Below are 20524 nucleotides of genomic sequence, written 5' to 3' on the forward strand. Positions count from 1 at the left end.
TTAATCGATTACTTCGAGTTCTAGTAACCAAAAAATAAAATTTTATCTTGTTTTTAATTGATTAATGTGTGCCTTAATCGATTACCTGAACTCAATATTTTAAAAGTTTGAAAATTTTAAATTGTTTAATCGATTAGCTAGTGCCTTAATCGATTTCATTGGCTCAAAATTCTAAAATTTTGAAAAGTTTAAATTGGTTAATCGATTAACCACTGCATATAATCGATTAATGATAGTAGTATATCAGGTTCACCCTAAATCCTCTTTGCTTCCCCCCTTTTGAATCTTTTCTCAAATTGAGTGTTCCTAACCTATTCAATAGCTAATCTGAACACTAACACATATTTCCATCTTCCTGCAAACCCCAATTTCTACTAAATCTGAAATACTGACCTTTTCTCATTTTATTTGAAACCCTAAATCCCAAAAATCCAAAAAATTGATTATTCGATCGATTAATCATCTCCATACCTGAAAACATGAGTGAACCACATGCAATGAGAGTGAAACCCTCTACCAAACGTTCCAGAGGCATGTAAAAAGATTCATCTTCTGCTCAAGGTGGAGGAAAGAAACGCGGTGATCCCTATTACTCTCCTATACTCCATGAAGCTCGTATAACTAAGTTTCAAGGAATAAAATAAACATACATTCGGTATACAGATGAGGCGTGGCTAGTCAAACAAAAATTTGAGTTTCCACATGGTTTGGAAACCCAAGGAGCGAACAAGTTTCTGGAATTAAAAGGTAAAATTTATCCTTCACTCATTCTCGAATTCTACAATAACTTTAGGTATAAGGATGGGATTTATTTATCAATGGTAATGGGAAAAATGTTAGTTTTGGATGATGAAGTATTTTTGGATGTTGGAGGTTTATCAAGTGATGGATCCATGTTAGGAGATTGCAACAATGAGTTATGGGACTCATTTGATGCTATTGAGATGTATAAATAATGTTTAAGAGGAACTCACCTGTTTATGCAAGGAGAATTGACCAAAGTTAGGTCATTATCCATTGAAAACCGACTCTTGTATTATCTGATTGTGTATATTTTAGTTCAAAGAAACACTAACCATGCTCAACCTACATCAACGATCTCAAGCTAATGTTTGCCATAAGGGAAGGCATTGCTGTAAATTGGGCTTCTGAAATATTAAAGTGATGAATGGTATAATTTATTATTCTTCTTCAAGGTTGCTTGCATATGGGATTTTCATCTCCCGTGTCACTGACTACTCTGAAATCGACACGTCCGAGAGCACCTTGTTAGTGACAACTTTATTCACAAGATGGGCATATACAAGTTTAGAAATGTATGGAAATATGAAGATGATCATAATGCTAATTGTTGCGTATCAGTAGGTCAGAATACACCTAGAAGGGGGGGGGTTGAATAGGTGTTGCAGAAACCTTGTTCCACTTTTCCTATATTTGTGCAAAACAAAAACAGACTACTGTTAATCGATTATGTTTGAGCTTAATCGATTAAACACTCCTCAAATATAATCGATTATGCTTGTGGCTAATCGACTATCCTGATACTCGCACAACTTGATTCTTTGATTTCTTGAATTACAAGTTATTGATTATCGAATCTTTACACAATTAATTGATTAATGAGATTATAAAAAAATAGTAAAAAAATTAAAGCATACAACTCATGTTAATACAATTAATCAACAAAGTAAAGATGGAAAGTAAAGAGATTAGGGATTAGAAAGAGGTGCACAAGAAATTTTATCCTAGTTTATTTGCGGTCCATTGCAAACTACATCCAGGCCTCCCCTTCTGATCTCGGGAAATTTTTCTTCAACTATTGCAATTGCGAGTTTTACAAACACATTACCAATTAAAAAATCAGAAAAACAAAGTTGATCTTTACTTAGCCCCTATGAGCTTGACAACCTAGGTTTGACCTAACTAAATCGCCTACTGCGATCTCCTATCCTTTTGTGATCGGCCCCGACCTTGGTATCGCTCGAACTAAGACCTCTTAGCCTCTATGAAGATCAGAAAGATCTCTCTCGTAATGAAGCAATTCACAAAGAGATCAACTTCCTTGCTCAAACATAATATTTTGAGTTGAATTGAGTACTTAATACTCGAATTCAACAATTGTAACTCATTCTAAAACATAAAGCAGAAAATCCACAAGATCCTAATTCTTAATGAAATTAATGCTTTAGGTTTTCATATATGATTCACACTCTTTTTAGAAAACGATTTTCTTAGAAAACGATTTTCCTCACAAATCTCTCAAAGAAATCAAGAATAACATTAAAGAAATTGATGCATAGAAAACTAGAGCCTATATGCAATAATGTTAAATTCTAAGCCTAAATCAGAATGCAATCACTCCCTAGTTTTTCTAAATGCAATTTCTCCCTGAAAAGCAATCTTTGAAAATGTATGCTCTCTAACAATTTTTTGAAATATGCATGTTATGCCACATTGGCAAGAAATACAGAATTTATACTAAACCTACTGATACTGATATTAATAGATTATCCTTCCATTTAATCGATTAACGGGATGTTAAAAATCAGTTTTCAGTTACGTCTTCATGGATTATATGATGAATTAATCGATTGACGTGCTAATAGAATCAGATCAATTAGTAATAGAATTCTAGATAATCGATTACACTAACTGCTTAATCAATTATACTAAGTTAAAAATGTTTTTATCTACCTATATGATATGCACATGCTTTACATAGCTTTTCAAAATATATTACTTTTAATGCATGAAACTATGTATATGTATGCATAAGTCTATTTATCATAAGGTATCTAGATGATATGTCTCAATTTTAATCTTATTCTATATTAGCTCTTGTCAGACTTTCCACCTAAGTTTACCTAACCTAGACTCAAACTAAGGCACACATCTTGAGACTTCTAAAAACAAGTAAGCATAATAAAGTCCTGAATCTATAGATGCAACCTATGAGTCTTCGACTCATTGTTTGTTGTATGATCTTTAAGATTTCTTGTATTTGTGTTTGTTTCATCAAAACTTCGGTTAGACACAAATGTGCAGGTATTGACTCTTTGCACTTTCACCAAAATGAATGAAGAGTTATCGGATGAAGATATTGCTGAAAATGTTTGTGAGCAAAACCCCGAGCAACCACAAACCGAGGCATATGCTGAGCCTCGAGAACCATCTTTTGGGCTTGCAACTTGGATACTATGGAAGAACGCCTAAATGTGCAAATTGATGGACATTTACAGTCTTTGAGAGACTCCATGGTAATTGAGTTCCAGCAGCAGCAACAGAAGTTATTTGAGGACCTTGAACGCATCATTTTCATTGTGCTCGCCATACATGGCTCATTACAATCACCACCAGCTCAAAAATAGCCTAGATAGGACTTTCTAGAGTCTGGGTGTGTGTATGCTTTTGAGATTGTATTTTGTTGTTGGTTATACTTTGTTTTGAACTTTCTATGTACTTGATGCACTTATTTTGTTGTTGGTATAATAGGTAATTGCTTCGATACCATTATACCAGCGTTAGAATTTATTCTAACAAAGCCGAGATGGGCAAAGAAGGAATGCTTATTCACATGATTATTAAGAAAGTAAGTTGTAACTGGAATATTCTTGAAACCATTATACTGACGTTGGAATTTATTTCAACAAAGCCGAGATGGCGAGCAAAGAATAAAACCGAGTTCTCTTACTTACAAAAGGAACATAACGAAAATGAGAGTATTAATCTTTCAACAAATTGACACTACTGTCAGGACGATTTGTTGAGAGGAGAAAACTCCCAACTAAAATAAACACCGAGATACGCTTTCAACAGACCCCCACCAAGGAGAGGTGGAATCCTAGAATTGAGTCCAACAAAAGTTGTGTTGGCTCAGTAAAAACTACTCTAGCAATAAGTAGATGAAGTATCTCAAAAGCTTATTAATATTCCTAGACACATCAAAGAGTTTTCAAAGTAGCAGATTTTTAGATATGACCAGTGTACTAATGATCATGACATGGGCCAATTCCAGACTCAAACTGAGGAGGTCCAATTCATCAACAATCCTCTAAGGCAAAATTTCTAAAACAATTACACAAGAGGAAATCAGTTTCAAGGAAACCAACCATGGAGGCAAGACAATCCTCAGAAACCACCATTTTATCCTAGACCCAATCAATACCAACACCCTACCCAAGATAAGATTGTTAAACTAGAGGACACTCTGAACCAATTCATGCAAATGACAATGTCCAACCAGAAAAACACCGATGCTTCCCTTAGGAACATGGAGATTCAAATTGAGCAGTTGGCCAAACAATTGACTGAAAATCAGAAAACAACATTTTCTTCCAATACTGAAGTCAATCCAAGGGAGCATTGCAATGATATCTTGTAGGGTGAAACTAGCTCAGCTGAACTTTTGTAGGTAAAGAGTGGAAAAAGCTGGACTTTTGTAGGTAACATGCGTCAAGCTAGTGACGGTAAAGAAGTGTTTGCTGGGAGGCAACCCAATACATTTTGAAAAAATATATATAAATATGTTTTTCTTCATTAAATTTCTTTTTTCCAATTCTTTAATTTCATTTTTTGAAAGAGAAATTTGAGAAAAAATATTTTGCTCCACAAAAACAATTTTTGAAAACCAAATGAAAGAGGAAAATGAGTAAAAAAAAATTGGGGTCAAAATGGGCCTAAATCATGAGCCAACACAGTCCAACATGGACCAAGCCAAAACCAGTCAAAGCTGATTGGTGTGCATGAAGGGGCTGACAGGGCATCTAACGCCCAAACTAGCAGCCACATGGGAGAAAATCTCCCAAAAGAGGATTTATCATATCCTCTTATCTTTTTGAAATCCCATCCTATTAAAACCCCTCTTTGACCGAAAATTCTCCCTTATCCTCATTTTGAAAAACCAAAATAATTGTTCTCCAACAACTCTCTTCAAAAGCTCTCTCTTTTCTTCCAAAAATTCAAGCTTCAAACATGTAAGTACCACGCCCTTCATTCTTAAAAGCTTTAATATTTATTTCATTTTCTTTTTGAAATATTTTTGATTGAGAAACTTTTTTTAAACATCAAGTCAAATTTTTTTCACAAAAGCTCATAGAAAATACCCAAATAAAAAAAGTTTCAAAAAGTTCCATTCTTGGAAATTTTGAAGAACACATATGTGATTATTGATTTTCTTTAACTTTTCTTACATAATTTGTGTTGAATGTATGCTGAATATAATTGAAATATTGTGCATATGAAAAAAAGGAAAAAATTGTATTTTGATGTAGAAATTTTTTAGACTTTTCCTGTAGATGTAAATTCGGTTGATTCATAAACTTTGTGACCAAACGCGCCTAAACATGACTCATTCATAATAATGGAAAAGCAATTTGTAAGGCCTTGGTTTGCTCACAAAGTGTTTGAAAAAATGACTCAACCAAGTGGTAAAAATGTGAAGGAAATGGAGTAAGTTTTTGAACCAAAATTTTGTTCAAAAATTAAAATTCTAACCACATTAAAATTTGTTTTGTGGCTGGAAATTTTGCTGCTTTGGCTTAAAGTTTCACCTCAAATGTTTCTTAAAGGAGAAAAGTCCATACATGCACAAAATTTTGAATTCTTGAAAGTTGTATGAACTTTGTGTTGTATCCTTAGTTTTTCATGATCCAAATCCCTTAAAAACATTAAAGAAATCTGTTTTGATGTGTTAATTAACTTTTGGGGCTGTTTTGGAAAATATGATGCAAACAAAGATTTTGAAAATTTTTACTTGGGCATTTTTTGTGAATATGTGATTTTTTGCTTGGTTGATTGATGAAGTTGATGTTGGGCATGTTTTGATAGCGTTAAAAACATCATGAATTTAGCAATGCATATTCACAACTTGAACATTGAAATGAGCCAAAAAGCATGAGAAAAATTGTATGCCTTGGAAAAATTGTATGCTTACTTGACAACATGCCTGAGAAACCTTTTTGTTTTCAACTCCTAGGAATGGAAAATTTGCTTTGTAAAATGTTTTGTAGTAGTGGAAGAAGTTGAAAAAACAAAGAAAAGCACCAAATTTTTCTCTAAGGATGCCAAGCATATGTTCAAGGAAATAACCCTCAATAGTGCACTAGTTCTAGAAAAGATTTTCAACGTGGAAGAAGAAGAATTGGATGGGTTCATGCTCTTGGTGGCAAACTTTGGATGGAACAAACTCACAACACCCAACAAAATGTTCTCTTTGGATTTTGTAAAGCAATTTTATTCCAACTCTATTGTGTCAGAGGAGGCAAGAGCTAATAGATACACTTAGGTCAATGGTAAGAGTGTACTATGATAAGTACATCATCAATGATTACCTAGGAAACCCATGGTCTCCATCCCCAAATTGTGAGCATGACCTATGTACATTTCAACTCAAAATAAGGGCATCCTCAGAGGGGGAAGGAGAATCACATGATGATGCTCAAGTAAGTAGGAGTTTATGTTTGCAAGGATTGGAGGTCAACCAAAGTGGCCCGATGTTTCGATTTTGTATGACTCAAGCATCTCAACTTTGGACCATCTTTGTGTTGGCTAACATTTGGTCAACTTTTCATGTCTCGGATCTACCTCTAGGCAACGTAAAGCTCATCAACTAAATCTATGAGGAATATTCCATTGACATAACAACCATCATCTCGGTTGGCATCAATGACTGCATATCAAGGGATATACCTTCTTTGATTTTACCATCACTTATTACTGACTTATGTAGGTATCAAGAATTGCCCGGATCTTATGAGGAGATCGTGGCACTCAAAACCAAGATCAACATCAATTATGTCCAATCTCATTGCAAGGAAAGAAGCTTGGCCCAAGCTAGGCACGATTTGAGAAAGAATTTTGGAGATATGGGTTCCTCTTCTCAACCACCACGTAGGAGGGAAAGTAACACCACTTTGGAAGCAATTGTTGAAGAATGACATTTCCAAAACCAATAACAAGTTGTTGTTGAAAGAGTTTTCTTGCTTGGTAAGGCAAATTTCTGATTCATTCATTTAATGACAAGTCGATTCTTTGATCACCATCTTGGCTTTATTGGGGTGAATTCCAACGCTGATATAATGGTTTCAAGAATGTTCCTTAATAAAAAACTAAGCTTCATTGAATTATTAACAACTCCATACTATCTCGGCTTTGTTGGAATAATTTCCAACACTGGTATAATGGTATGAATTTAGCAAATTAATACAAGTGATAATGAGTGATATTTATTTTCATTTTCCTTCTTTAACCGAACTACTTCCATATGGAAGGTTGGTAAACAACAAATAAATAAACCAATAAAGTTAGAATTTAATCGTGCCACTTCTTTTGAAGGGTTGATATAAAGAATAAAGAATAAAGCAATAAATAAATGTTAATTGTCGAAATGTCAATGACTGAAAGTAAATGTTAGTTGCGGAAAGTAAATGACAGAAAGTAAAAGGTAGTAGTTAGATCACTCATTATAACTGTGTATTTTTTCTTCTCACAAAGATACAACTTATGAATTAAATTGCACTTTGATTCAAGGTTTCTTTCTTTTTCAAAAAATAAAGTTTATAAATTAACGGGGTACTATTTTAAATTTGCATCTCTTTCAAGATTCAATTGTAGTATAGTATAAGGTTAAGTCGAACCACAAAGAATTGCCTAATAGAATATTATTATAAACACGTTATATTACTAATAAAGTTTAAACATATTTTTGATTTGGTTTTGTTTATGAAATATTAACAAGTAAACATAATCATAAAACAACTATTATAAACAAATTCTTGAGGAGGAATTGATTGGAAATATGGAATTATTTCTCTACTTGATTTTTGAAAACATTACAAGTTATGTGTTATACTTTCGGTTAACTCCACACATCATTTCTAAATCCTTCATCTAGTGTCCTAGAGTGATAAGATGAATTTCAAACCTTATGTAATGCACTAAAAGTGTATGAAAGGTAAAGCTTATCAAATTAGGTATTTTTGGCACTTATCAAATCCCCCCAACTTAAGACTTTGTTTGTCCTTAAACAAAAGGTAACGCTTATCCAAATTCAAGCCTTGGCTAATTTTTTTTTAAGATATGATTTACATGATTTCAAATTTGCTTAAGCATGATTAAAAGAAAAAAAAAATTGCAATGAGATTTTTCATGATTTGTGAATTTTTAACACATAATGTTTCAAATATGAAATTTATGCTTTTGTTCATAAAAAATGTGCAACAATTTACCTAAGCAAATATTTTTCAATCAAAAAGTGTTTTTGCACACAAGTTCAAAATTGGAACTTCAAAGGGGTAAGTGTTTCACTCAAATTTTCAACCATTTGATTGTAGTAATTTGAACTTGTTCTTTGTCTCACCTATTCTCTTAAATTGTATAATCAATTAAGGATCACTAAGGTCCTTTTTTTCGGTTGTAATAAAGCTTGGTTTGGACAATCATGGTTTTTCTAGGTAATTAAGTTAGGTTAAAGTCAAAAGAAAGCATCTTTTGAAATTTTTTCTCCATGAAACATTTTACTCTACTTTTTTTTCCATAATTCTCTTTTTTCCAACCTCTTAACTTTTGAACCTTGCCTTCTTTTTGGCTTTTCTTTTTAATTCTCAATCTCCTTTTGTTTTTCACTTTCTTTCACAACTTTTTTGTTGTTTTTGTAAAGAGATTTAAAAATTCTTTTCTTTTTCGTTTTAGGAAGCCAAGTCCACCAATTTTTCCCCCAACTTAATTCTTTCAAACATCCTTTAAAATTTTAATTCTCTCTTTAGAACATTTGTTTTCAAATTTGGTTTCATGGATTATTTTGAAAGAAAATGTTTTTACTTTGTTTGGCTCAAAGGGGCTTATAAAAGGATAATCCTAATTTTATGTTAGACTTTTGGCCATTTCGTTCAACTAAAGAAATGACATGCCTTGATCACTTTCTATCAATCTTATTCAATTAACAGATTTATAGACTCAAACAAGTTTAATTAGACCAATCAACTGGTGATTTAACTTTAATCCTCACGTGTTTGGCGCACTCCCTCACTCGGCTAGGATTTACACTTCTTGATTTAAAAAATATTTGCAAAGATCATGTTACACAATTTTAACTTTCATTTGCAAAACATTTTCAAGTTATAACATTATGTGATTTTTTTTTGTTTCAAAGTTTAGCATATATCTCATTTTGCTCAATAAAAGCTTAAGTTAAGATATGCTTTGTATTTTTAAATCATATAATCATGCCACAATATTTTCATTTAGCCATTTTGAAATCGGTTTTTTTAATTTTTTTTTAATTTTTATGGACAATCAAATTACTTTTTAAATAAAAATACAATCTTATAAATACTATTAACTTTCTTTTAATATTTTTTTCATATACATTAAACCACGTACCCCCTCTTTAAATGATGGCTTTTCCTCAAGCCAATGGAAAAATTGGTTTAAAGAAGACGTTTTATGCATATGAAATTTTTCTAAAGAATAACATAATATTTAAACACAAATTTAATTAAATAAAAATTAACATAATATTAAAATATAGTAGCAACTTAGAATATAGTAGCAACATAGTAGCAATAGTACTAAATATTCAAAATAAAATAAGGTAAATGAAGTTGAAAGTGCATGTAAGGAAAAAGAGAAAACCATAAAGAGCTTTCTCAATCTTCATCCTCCTCAAGCTCTTGCAGATCCCTTTGATCCCTCGATAGTATGCCGTTTATTGTAGATTTTGCATGTGTTGCTCTTGTATGATGGCATCTGTCTTGGAAGTCATTGTCCTCCCATGAGTAGTTTGTTCATGGCCCAAGTTGCCAAAAATTTTCTTAAGCTCGACCTAAGCTTGTGAGATGCTTTTCTCATTACAGTAAATGCTTACATATGATGCATTGATTTCAATCTCCAAAGCCATGACCTCCTTGTAAGGTCCAGGTACAAGTTGATACTTGCAAAGGTCGGTGATCAATGAAGGTAGAATCATTGAAATAACTCCCTTCATGATGCAATCATGAATATCATCTAAGATGACTACAACAATGTCAATAGAGTCTTCATCATAAATAGAGCTGATGGGCTTTGCCTTGGGGATTGGCAAATTAGAAACATGTGAGGAAGGACATATGTTGGATAGAACAAAAATGGCCCAAATTTGTGACATTTGGGTCATGCAAAATCTGAAAAGTAGCCCACTTTGATTGAGCTCCAAGCCTTCCAAACACAAGATTTTTCGAACATAGACTTCATCATGTCCTTCATCTTCCCCTGTATACGCCACACTTAGCTTCAGTTGAAAGGTGCACAATTCATGATCATTTGATGGTGATGGGTTCCATGGGTTGCCCAAGTACTCATTTATCATGTACTTGTCATAATAGACTTGGGCCCCATTCACCCATGTGTACCGGTTCATCCTTGCTTCACTTGAAATAATGGAGTTGGCATAGAATTGTTTCACCACATCCAAAGAAAATATCTTCTTGGGTTGAGCAAGATTTTTCCAAACATACCTCTCCACTTTGAAAGTGAAGCCTCCAAACTCTTCTTCATCTAGGTTGACAATCTTCTCCAAATTTGTTGCACTTTTGAGGGCTATTTCTTTGAAATTTTCTTGGCCTCTGCCGAAGCAAATTTAGTGCCATTCTCTTCATTAGTGGCTTCATTTCCTTTCATTGCTGAACTCCTACAAAATTTATAATTCCAACAAAATATTTTTTTCCAAACCAAGGAGTTAGTCATAAAAATCAAGATTGGAATTTGTTTAGAGCATGCATTTTAGCTTTACAATTTTACTTCAAATTTTGTCACTTTGAGATCATTTTACATTCATGATCGAATTCCTTAAGGTCAAAGTAAACAAAACAAAAATATTTATGCCTCATTCAAAAGTGCACAAGTTTCAAAAAAGGTAGTCAAGTTTGACTATTCAATGATGTTTCCATTTTTGGTGATTTTTGAGCAAGTTTCATGCCAATTTTCATTTATTGCATTCAGCCAACATGAGATTTCAAAGTGTTGATTTTTGAAAATTTTGGCAAAGAAATTCAAGTCTTTTGAAATTTAACTCATGTTTTCAACATATCTCATTCCTTTTTGGTTGAACCATTCTAAAAATGTTTAATTTTCACAACATTTTTGAAAGGCATGTTAGTCTTAAGATGTGTGGTTCAATAAAAAATATGATGATAGAAAGTTCAAAAATTATTTTCAAGTATTCATGACCTTAATTTCTATCATATGAGACATATCACAACATTTTTGTTTAATCATGAGAAAGCACATTTACTCACATTTTAAATCAATAAGCATATACATCTCAACAAAATTGTGACCTTTTGAAACTTTTTGTGTTGGGTTTTCTAAAAATATTATGTGTTTCTAAAAAAATTAGAGGAATAATCACATATAACATAAAAAGAAAATAAAGAGGAAGAAGAACTTACATGATGAATGAAGAAATTTGGAGAAGAACTTGAGAGAGTTTTTAGGAAATTTCAAAGCTTTTGAGTTTTGAAAAACTTTGAAAATGATTTGGTGCTTTCAAATCAGAACATTGAAGGATTTAAATAGAGTGGGGAAATTTCTTGGTCAAAAGTTTCATTTATGAGGATAAGAGAGAACCCCCTTTTGGTGGGATTTTTTCCCCCTAGGCACATGGCTCGTGTCAGGTCTGCGCTGAACGCATGATAATACCCGCTGGGCGGTGGGTCAGATTTCAATGTTTGACTGAGTTTGGTTGAACCATTACCATGTCTTGACCTTGATTTGGGCCCTTTTTGAATTTTTACAAAATTTGATTTGGCCCAATAACCCATTTATATTTGCCCACTTTTCTTTTGAAAAAGTTTTGATTTACTTTCCTAAAATCAAAGAATTTTTATTTTCAAAGAAAAAGTTTTATTGTTTTACTTTGATTATAAAATTGTTCTTATTGTTTTCATAAAAAAAATAATGTAATAAATAGAAGAAATAAAGAAGAAAAAAATGAAGGAAAAAACACAATATATATATTCAAAATGTACTAGGTTGCCTCCCAGCAAGCGCTCTTTTAACATCATTAGTTTGACATATGTTACCTATTAAACCAGATTTTTACCACCTTCTTTCTACTGCCATGTTGAGCTTGGCTCACCCATTACATTACAGTGCTCTCTCGGATTAACTTCAGTAATAGTTGAAAAGTTGATTTCTGATTTTCATCTAATTGTTTGGCCAGCTGCCCAATTTGAATCTCCATATTCCTGAGAGGGGCATCAATGTTTTTCTGGTTGGACATTGTCATTTGCATGATCTGATTCAAAGTGTCCTCTAGTTTAACACTTGTGTCTTGTGTTGGGTGTTGGTACTGATTGTTCCTCTGGTAGAATTGAGCTGGTGGTTTTTGAGGATTTTCTTGTCTCCAAGGCTAATTTCTTTGAAACTGATTATTACCCCCTTAAGGGTAATTATTCTAAAAGTTCTGCCTTGGACGATTGCCCACAAAATGGACCTCCTCATTTTGACAATGACCCTCCTCATGATTATCAGCCTAATGATTACAACTATAAACTTGTTTCTTTGAAGATTCCCGTATTTGTCGAGGTAAATCATTAAGCTTTTGGGTCATTTCATCAAGCTTCAGTTGAAGCAGTTTATGTTGAGCCAGCATTGCATCTATTGAACTTAATTCAAGGACTCCACCTCTCCTTGGTGGTGGTCCTCTTTTGTGCTGGCTTTTATGATCAGTCATTGCCATGGCTTCAATTATATCTATGGCTTGCTGTGGTGGTTTGATTAAGAGTTGTCCGCCAACCGTACCATTTAGAATCAACTTGTGTTGTTGTTGCAAACCATTGATAAAAATATGGATTTGAGTTTGCACATCAAATCCATAATTTGGGCACTTTCTGAGCATAGATTTGAATCTATCCCAGGATTCACAAAGACTTTCCCCAACAGGTTGAACAAAGGTGGATATTGTTGTTTTTAAATCCATAAACTTTCTTTGCGGAAAGTATCTGCTCATAAATTTCTCCTCCACCAAATTCCAGTCATTCTGAATATGCGGAGGCAGATCTAGAAACCATTCCTTAGCTTTCCCGATTACAGTTAATGGGAAAAGCCTCAGGAAAGTGGTTTCCTCTTCTATTTCAGAGACACCAGCAGTTCCAACCAACTCATAGAATTTCGTGAGGTGGTTGTATGGATCTTTATATTCTAGCTTGGCAAACAGATAGGCATACATGAGTTGTACCAATCCATACTTCATTTCCGGCGTCTTTTGGGTCCCAGATGGTCTCCCAATTCTTATTATGTACCTTGGCGTAAAACTAACATATCCTCTAGTGTTCGGCTAGTTTTTTGCCCTTGATCCTTCACTGGTTTGCTGAATGTTGGACATTCATTCTATGTTCTTTTTTGCTTTCCTTTGGGCATTCTTTTTCTTCCTTAATGTTTTTTGAGTTCTTGATCAAAATAAAATTCAACATGTTTGTTCCTACAATGCATAAAAACCAGGAAATTTTTCTGTTTTTTTATAAAGAAGGTTAGTGGTTAAGAATAAACAATATTTATAATTTCCAAATTCAAATTAATTTGTAAAAAAGTGAAAAAGATTTTTGTGCAAAAATTACTAATAATATAGCATAATAAATAATAAATTCTATTATTTAGCAATTTCCCGGCAACAAGGCCAATTTGTTGAAAGAGTTTTCTTGCTTGGTAAGTAATGTTTCTGATATATTTATTTAATGTCAGGTTGATTTTTTGCTCACCATCTCTGCTTCGTTGGAATGAATTCCAACGCCAGTATAATGGTTTCAAGAATTTTCCTTAATAAAAAACTTAGCTTTATTTAATTATTAACAACTCCATATCATCTCAGCTTTGTTGGAATAATTTCCAACGTCGGTATAATGGTATGAATTTAGAAAATTAATACAACTGATAATGAGTGATATTTATTTTCGTTTTCTTTTATTAACCGAACTACTTCCTTATGGAAGGTTGGTAAATAACAAAGAAATAAAGCAATAAAGTTAGAATTTCACCATACCACTTCTGTCAAAGGGTTGATATAAAGAATAAAGCAATAAATAATTGTTAATTGTGGAAATGTAAATGACTGAAAGTAAATGTTAGTTGCATAAAGTAAATGACAGAAAATAAAAGTTAGTAGTAGATCACTCATTATAACTGTGTATTTTTCCTTTTCACAAACATACAACTTATGAATTAAATTACACTTTGATTCCAGGTTTCTTTCTTTGTCAACAAATAAAATTTATAAGTTAACACTTTACTATTTTACATTGGCATTTCTTTGAATATTCAATTGTAGTATAGTATAGGGTTATGTGGAACCCCAAGGAATTGCCTAATAGAATATTATTATATACATGTTAATTACTAATAAAGTTTAAACATCTTTTTTATTTGATTTTGTTTATTAAATATTAACAATTTAACATAATCATAAAACAACTATTATAAACAAATTCTGGAGGAGGAAATTGATTGGAAATATGGAATTATTTCTCTACTTGATTTTTGAAAACATTACAAGTTATGTGATATACTTTTGGTTAATTCCACACATCATTTCTAAATCTTTCATCTAGTGTCCTAGAGTGATAAGATGATTTTCAAACCCTATGTAATGTACTAAATAATAGTTAAGTGCCACTCGTCAGAGTACGTTGTCACACCCTACTTCAGGCTCAATTAACTATATTTAGCCTTGAACATAAGTTTCTTAAAATAGATGCTTGATGTGACACGTGAACTAAGGTGTAGGTTATACTTTTTAGTTCACTTGTCAACACTTTAAGAAGAAACATTTTGAATCTTGAAATCAAGTTTTAGGTGATCAAGCTAAAACCGCATTAAGAACTTCATAAAGAATCAAAACTTACCCAAAAAGTAATAACTTGAATGCATTAATTTGAAAAGATGATAAATTAAAGAGAAGAAATTACACCATAATCCAAGTCAATTTGTAGGAGCATGAGCCATCTATCCAAGGATGAGATGCTTTTTGGACCAAAATGAGATTACAAAATCATGTTTTTGCATCTCATTTGCCATCTCCTTTCTCCTCTTGAGCATTGGTTTGGCCACTTGGCCAAACAACTTAGTCACCTTCTTGGGGCTGACTAACCCAAACTAGTTGTGAGCTACTGGCCTAACTATGGCGAGCTACCTTTGAAAAGCCTATGGAGGCTACTTTGAATGATGTCATGCATGAGGTCATGGTTGCTTGGTGGCTAAGTTAACTTGACCAAGTTGCTGGATGCACACCGCCAAGCTGCTTATTAGGCACCGCTGGCTTTGACAGTGATGATGATGTGGCCTGGTCTTTCTGATCTGGTCAAGAGTGTAGTTCCAAATTGGGCGGTTCAGGTGCTCCGCTAAGCTGTCTGCTTGAGCAGGTTGGCTTATGCCAGGCTTGTGTTTTGATCGTGCCATGCTTGTATTCTGACTGTGTTAGGTTGGGTCTGACCGAGCCAGACTAGTGTCTAGGTCATTTGGGCGTGGAATTGGTCCAAGCTAAGCTGCTTAGTGAGCAGCTTCAAGTTGACTCCATATTTTCCACATAGGCCAAGTCTTGTTGAGTCCTGCTTAAGCAAATAACTTCCAACGTCAAGCTTAAGCATGTCATTTGATGATCATTTTTTGCCTATTTTAAGCCCTTTGTTTGTGTTTGATTAATTCTTCTCTTTTCCACAAAAATCCTAGAAAATATATTACAAAAGAAATACACAAAGCATATATACAAGATTTTGATATTTTATCCAAAAAGTGTTGAATTAGGTTGGCTTTCTCAATTTATCCATGGATAAGTGCCATGAAATGTTTATGAAAATTAGGTATTTTTGGCACTTATCAGTTGCTTGCTTTCGTGGGATTATAAGCATGTATAGAAGCTTTCAAAGCATCTATGGATCTCATCCAATCTTCCAAGGTGGAACCTATGAGGAGTTTGTTGCTAACACTCAATGGCCGGAAGGGAGATGACAAGGCCTTGATGAAGATGAAGAAGATTGAGCAAAGCAAGAAAATCGGTTTTCTCTTTACTTTATTTTTATGCATTTGATATTTTGAAAAACTATTTCCTTGTTTTCATACCTTAAACCTTGTTATTTGTTTCCTTGTTTTTAATTTTAGTTTCAAGTATGTTGTGTGATTTCAATTATATGAAAATTGTTAGTTTAGTTATGTTTTTTTAATAATTTTCCATATTCATCAAACATCTCCTTTCAAGAAAAAAAATTCATTGGCTTGAGGACAAGTCATCATTTAAAGAGGGGAACATGGTTTATGAATATGTGAAAATTATAATTTTTTTGTAGAATGTACATTTATTTAGAAAGTAATTTGTTTGTCCATAAAACCTCAATTTTTTTTTCAAAACCAAATTACATTGGCTAAATGAAATTAATTGAAAATATTGCATGATTGAAAAAATTGCTAAAGCACATTTTTAAGCTTTCATTGAGAAAAATGAGATATAAGCCTTAAATATTTTTGTGAAAAATCACATATTGTCATAACAACAAAAATTTGTGCCAATGGAATTTTAAATTTGTGTAACATGATTATTGAAAACAATTTTTCAAAACAAAAGTGTAAATCCACACCAAGTGAGGGAGTGAGCCAAACACATGTAAATAAGAGTGAAATCAACATTTGTTTTGTCTAAATAAACTTGTTTTAGTTTTTAGTTCTCATAATTGCATAAGATTAATAGGAAAGGATCAAAACATGTTTATTCTTTAGTTGAACCAAAAATGGTCAAAAAGTCTAACATAAAATAGGATCATCCTTTGATAAGCCCTAGAGATGCATCCTACAACTTCAAGCTCTAAGCCCTATACGACATGCTCTTATTCTCTAAACGTTTCTAATGCAACCTATATGACAATGTATGCTCAAAGATCTTCTGAGTATGCAAGATATGAAAATTAACACATCGTCTAATAATATTATCGGTTCCTTCTTTAAACAGGTATGGTTCATCCCATACATATTGATTTACTCTTTTGAGAATTTTTGTTTTGCTGATAATTAAAATGTTCAGGAATTATACCTGAGGCTTTATAATTGGCCATATTAGCAAACCGTGGTCTTGTTTGAAGTTGAAATAGCTTTTCATCAGGAAATGTTTCTGCTGTTTCTTGTTCTCTTAACGCGACTTCTTTATTTACCAATCTTGACAAATGATCTGCCTTTTGGTTTTCTTTGCCACTTTTGTTGCGGATTTCTAAGTCAAATTCCTGCAAAAGAAAAACCCATCTAATCAATCGTGGCTTGGAGTCGGGTTTTTTTAGAAGATATTTGATTGCGGCATGGTCAATATAAATAATTGTTTTTGCCCCAATCTAATAGTTTCTAAATTTTTCCAATGCAAATACTATTGCTAGTAGTTCTTTTTCGGTTGTGGCATAATTGATTTGTGCTTCATTTAGAACTTTGCTAGCACAATGTATTACATGAAAAACCCGTTCCTTTCTCTGTCCCAGAACTGCACCAACTGCATAATCACTTGCATCACACATTAATTCAAAAGGGGTTTTCCAGTTTCGTGCAGTAATGACAGGAGCAGTTACCAAGCATAATTTTAAATGATTGAATGCTTCTAAACAAGAATCATCAAAGTTAAAAATAGAATCTTTTAAGAGTAAATTGCACAAGGGCTTAGCTGTTTTGGAGAAGTCTTTGATGAATCTACGATAGAATCCAACATGTCTGAGAAAGCTTCTGATTCCTTTAACATTTGTTCGAGGAGGCAGCTTTTTGATCACTTTTATCTTAGCTTTATCAACTTCTAATCCTTTGGCTGAAATTTTGTGCCCAAGTAAAATTCCTTCAGTGACCATGAAGTGACATTTCTCCCAATTTAGAACCAAATTAGTCTGTTCGCATCTTTCCAAAACTGTTTCGAAGTTTGTTAAGCAAGTTTCAAAAGAGTCTCCGAACATAGAAAAATCATCCATGAAGACCTCGATGCATTTCTCTACCAAATCAGCGAAGATAGCCAACACACATCTTTGAAAAGTTGCAGGAGCATTACGTAGTCCGAATGGCATTTTTCTGTATGCGTAAAGACCAAATGGACATGTAAATGCTGTCTTTTCTTGGTCCAGTGGATCCACAACAATTTGATTTTATCCAGAGTACCCATCCAGGAAACAATAGGAGGCTCTTCCGGCTAATCTTTCCAACATTTGATCCATGAAGGGCAAGGGAAAATGGTCTTTTCTTGTGGTGGCATTAAGCTTGCGGTAATCAATACAAACTCTCCAACCATTAACAGCTCTGGTTGGAATGAGTTCATTGTTCTCATTTCGGATTACCGTCATTCCTCCTATTTTCGATACCATTTGAACTAGACTTACCCATTTACTTTCCGAAATGGGGTAAATCAAACTAGCTTCTAACATTTTCACAATTTCTTTCCTTTCAACTTCCTTTATTGTCGGATTAAGTCTTCTTTGCGGTTGCACACAAGGTTTGTGATCATCCTCCATCATAATTTTGTGCATGCAGTATGATGGACTGATGCCTTTGAGATCTTTTAATGTCCATCCAAGTGCTGCTTGATGCTTTTTCAAGACTTGTATAACTTACTGTTGATGATTACTGGATTGTTGGCCTCTCCATTTAAGAAAACATACTTTAAATGAGGTGGCAATTCTTTCAATTCAAGTTCTGATTCTTTCTCTGCTGGTCCACTTAGATTTTGGTGAAGAAAAAATTCATCATAAAAGTGTTTGATGATTTCTTCCTCCACTTTATTTTCTTGCATCTCCAAGGATTTGTCAGGTTGAGTGTGTTTTGCGCAAATTTCTTCAACAATATCTAATTGCAAACATTGCCCTTTATCCTTCAGATGATGCATTGCATGGAAAATGTCAAACTCAATTTCGTCATCTGCAACTCGAACTAGTGATTTGCCATTTTCCATGTCGATCCCCATTTTTGATGTCCTTATAAAGGGTCTTCCTAATATGAGTGGGATCTCCGTATCTTCGGTAATGTCAATGACAGCAAAATTCACTGGGATCAGGAATTTGTCCACTTTGACCAAAACATCCTCTGCAACTCCTTCATGATATTTAATGGATCTATCTGCTAGTTGGAAGGACATCCTTGTAGGTTTTAATTGTATTCCTCCAATTCTTTTCCTCATTGACAATGGCATCAAACTCACGCTGACTCCAAGATCAACGAGAGCTTTGCCCACAGACACATTTCCAATAGTGATAGGAATGGTCACACTGTCTAGGTCTTTTGATTTATGAGGAATGTTCGCTTGAAGGACAACACTACAATTGGTGTTGAGTGAAACAACTTCCTTTTCCTGATAACTCCGTTTTTTGGACAACAGTTCTTTCATGAACTTGGAGTAAATTGGCATTTGCTCCAAGGCTTCAGCAAATGGGATTTTGATTTGCAGAGTTTTGAATATCTCCATGAATCTTGCGAAATGTTCTTCTTTCTTGGCTTTCAATGGAGCTACCGGGTAGGGTATTTTTTTCTGTACTAGTGGGTATTGTTTTGCTTCTTTTCTTACCCCACTAGTCTCTTCTTTTTCTTTTTCTTTTTCTTCTTTATTATTTTTTTTCTTCTAATCTCTCTTTTTGTTTTTCAACTCCACCTACTATCTTCCCACTTCGAGTTGTAATCCTTTCACAAAATTCTGACTTGACTAGATAAGTTCTTGTCAAGTTGTTGATTTATTTTTCTATTTTAGTGAGAGCATCACTGGTGTTCTTCTGATGGTTGATAGTAGTTTGCATGAACTGGTTGAGAATTTTCTCCAGTTCGTCATGATAAGTGTGAGTTGATTGGAAAGCATAGATATTCTAGTTGTTTGTACAATCATTACACCAAAAACTTGCTCTGTTGGTTTGCTCTATTTGTTTAGGCAGATCACGAAGTTTTTGATGCACCGAATTGAGCTTGAGTTGGAATTCTTTGATGAACTGCTCAATTTCTTTTTTTAAATCAACATGTTGGTCCATTTCTGAAAAATGAGATCAAAACAAACTGTTATGTCTATTTCCAAAAGAAAAAAGATTAGGATGTAAAGAAAACATAATTATCATCTTTGTACAAAGTGAAATAATTTGTACAAAAGCAAAAATAAATTTATGCACAATTATTTGATGAATGACATATAAATATGAAATGTTCTATTATTAAAGCAATTCCCCGGCAGCGACGCCAATTTGTTGAAAGGTTTTTCTTGGGAGAAGCTTTCCCCTCTCAACAAATCGTCCTTTTTTATTTTGTTGAAAACGAAAATTCCCTCAATCTGGTGTGTTTCCTTTTTTATTTTGTTAAGTAAGTGAACTCGGTTTTACTCTTTGTTCGCCATCTCAGCTTTGTTGAAATAAATTCTCAAGTCGGTATAATGGTTTCAAGAATATTCCAGTTACAACTTACTTCTAATAATTATGTGAATAAGTTATTCCTTCTTTGCCCCATCTCGGCTTTGTTAGAATAAATTCTAACGCCGTTACAATGGTATCGAAGCAATCCCCTATTACATAATTATTAA

General features: G+C 33.4%; 1 protein-coding gene across 1 annotated transcript; it reads right to left on the bottom strand.

Moving 5' to 3' along the window:
• Positions 1–18568: 18568 nt before the first annotated feature.
• Positions 18569–19435, bottom strand: LOC109337004. The gene has a single exon (XM_019573856.1). It carries the CDS (start codon positions 19433–19435, stop codon positions 18569–18571), a length of 867 nt encoding a protein of 288 aa, XP_019429401.1.
• Positions 19436–20524: the final 1089 nt, after the last annotated feature.

This window comes from Lupinus angustifolius, unplaced genomic scaffold, assembly GCF_001865875.1.
Source record: "Lupinus angustifolius cultivar Tanjil unplaced genomic scaffold, LupAngTanjil_v1.0 Scaffold_1_681, whole genome shotgun sequence".
Taxonomy (NCBI): domain Eukaryota; kingdom Viridiplantae; phylum Streptophyta; class Magnoliopsida; order Fabales; family Fabaceae; genus Lupinus; species Lupinus angustifolius.

Bases quoted from the DNA above. Each gene is read 5' to 3' on its own strand.
- LOC109337004 (XM_019573856.1), bottom strand. From the start codon at position 19,435: ATGGAGATATTCAAAACTCTGCAAATCAAAATCCCATTTGCTGAAGCC.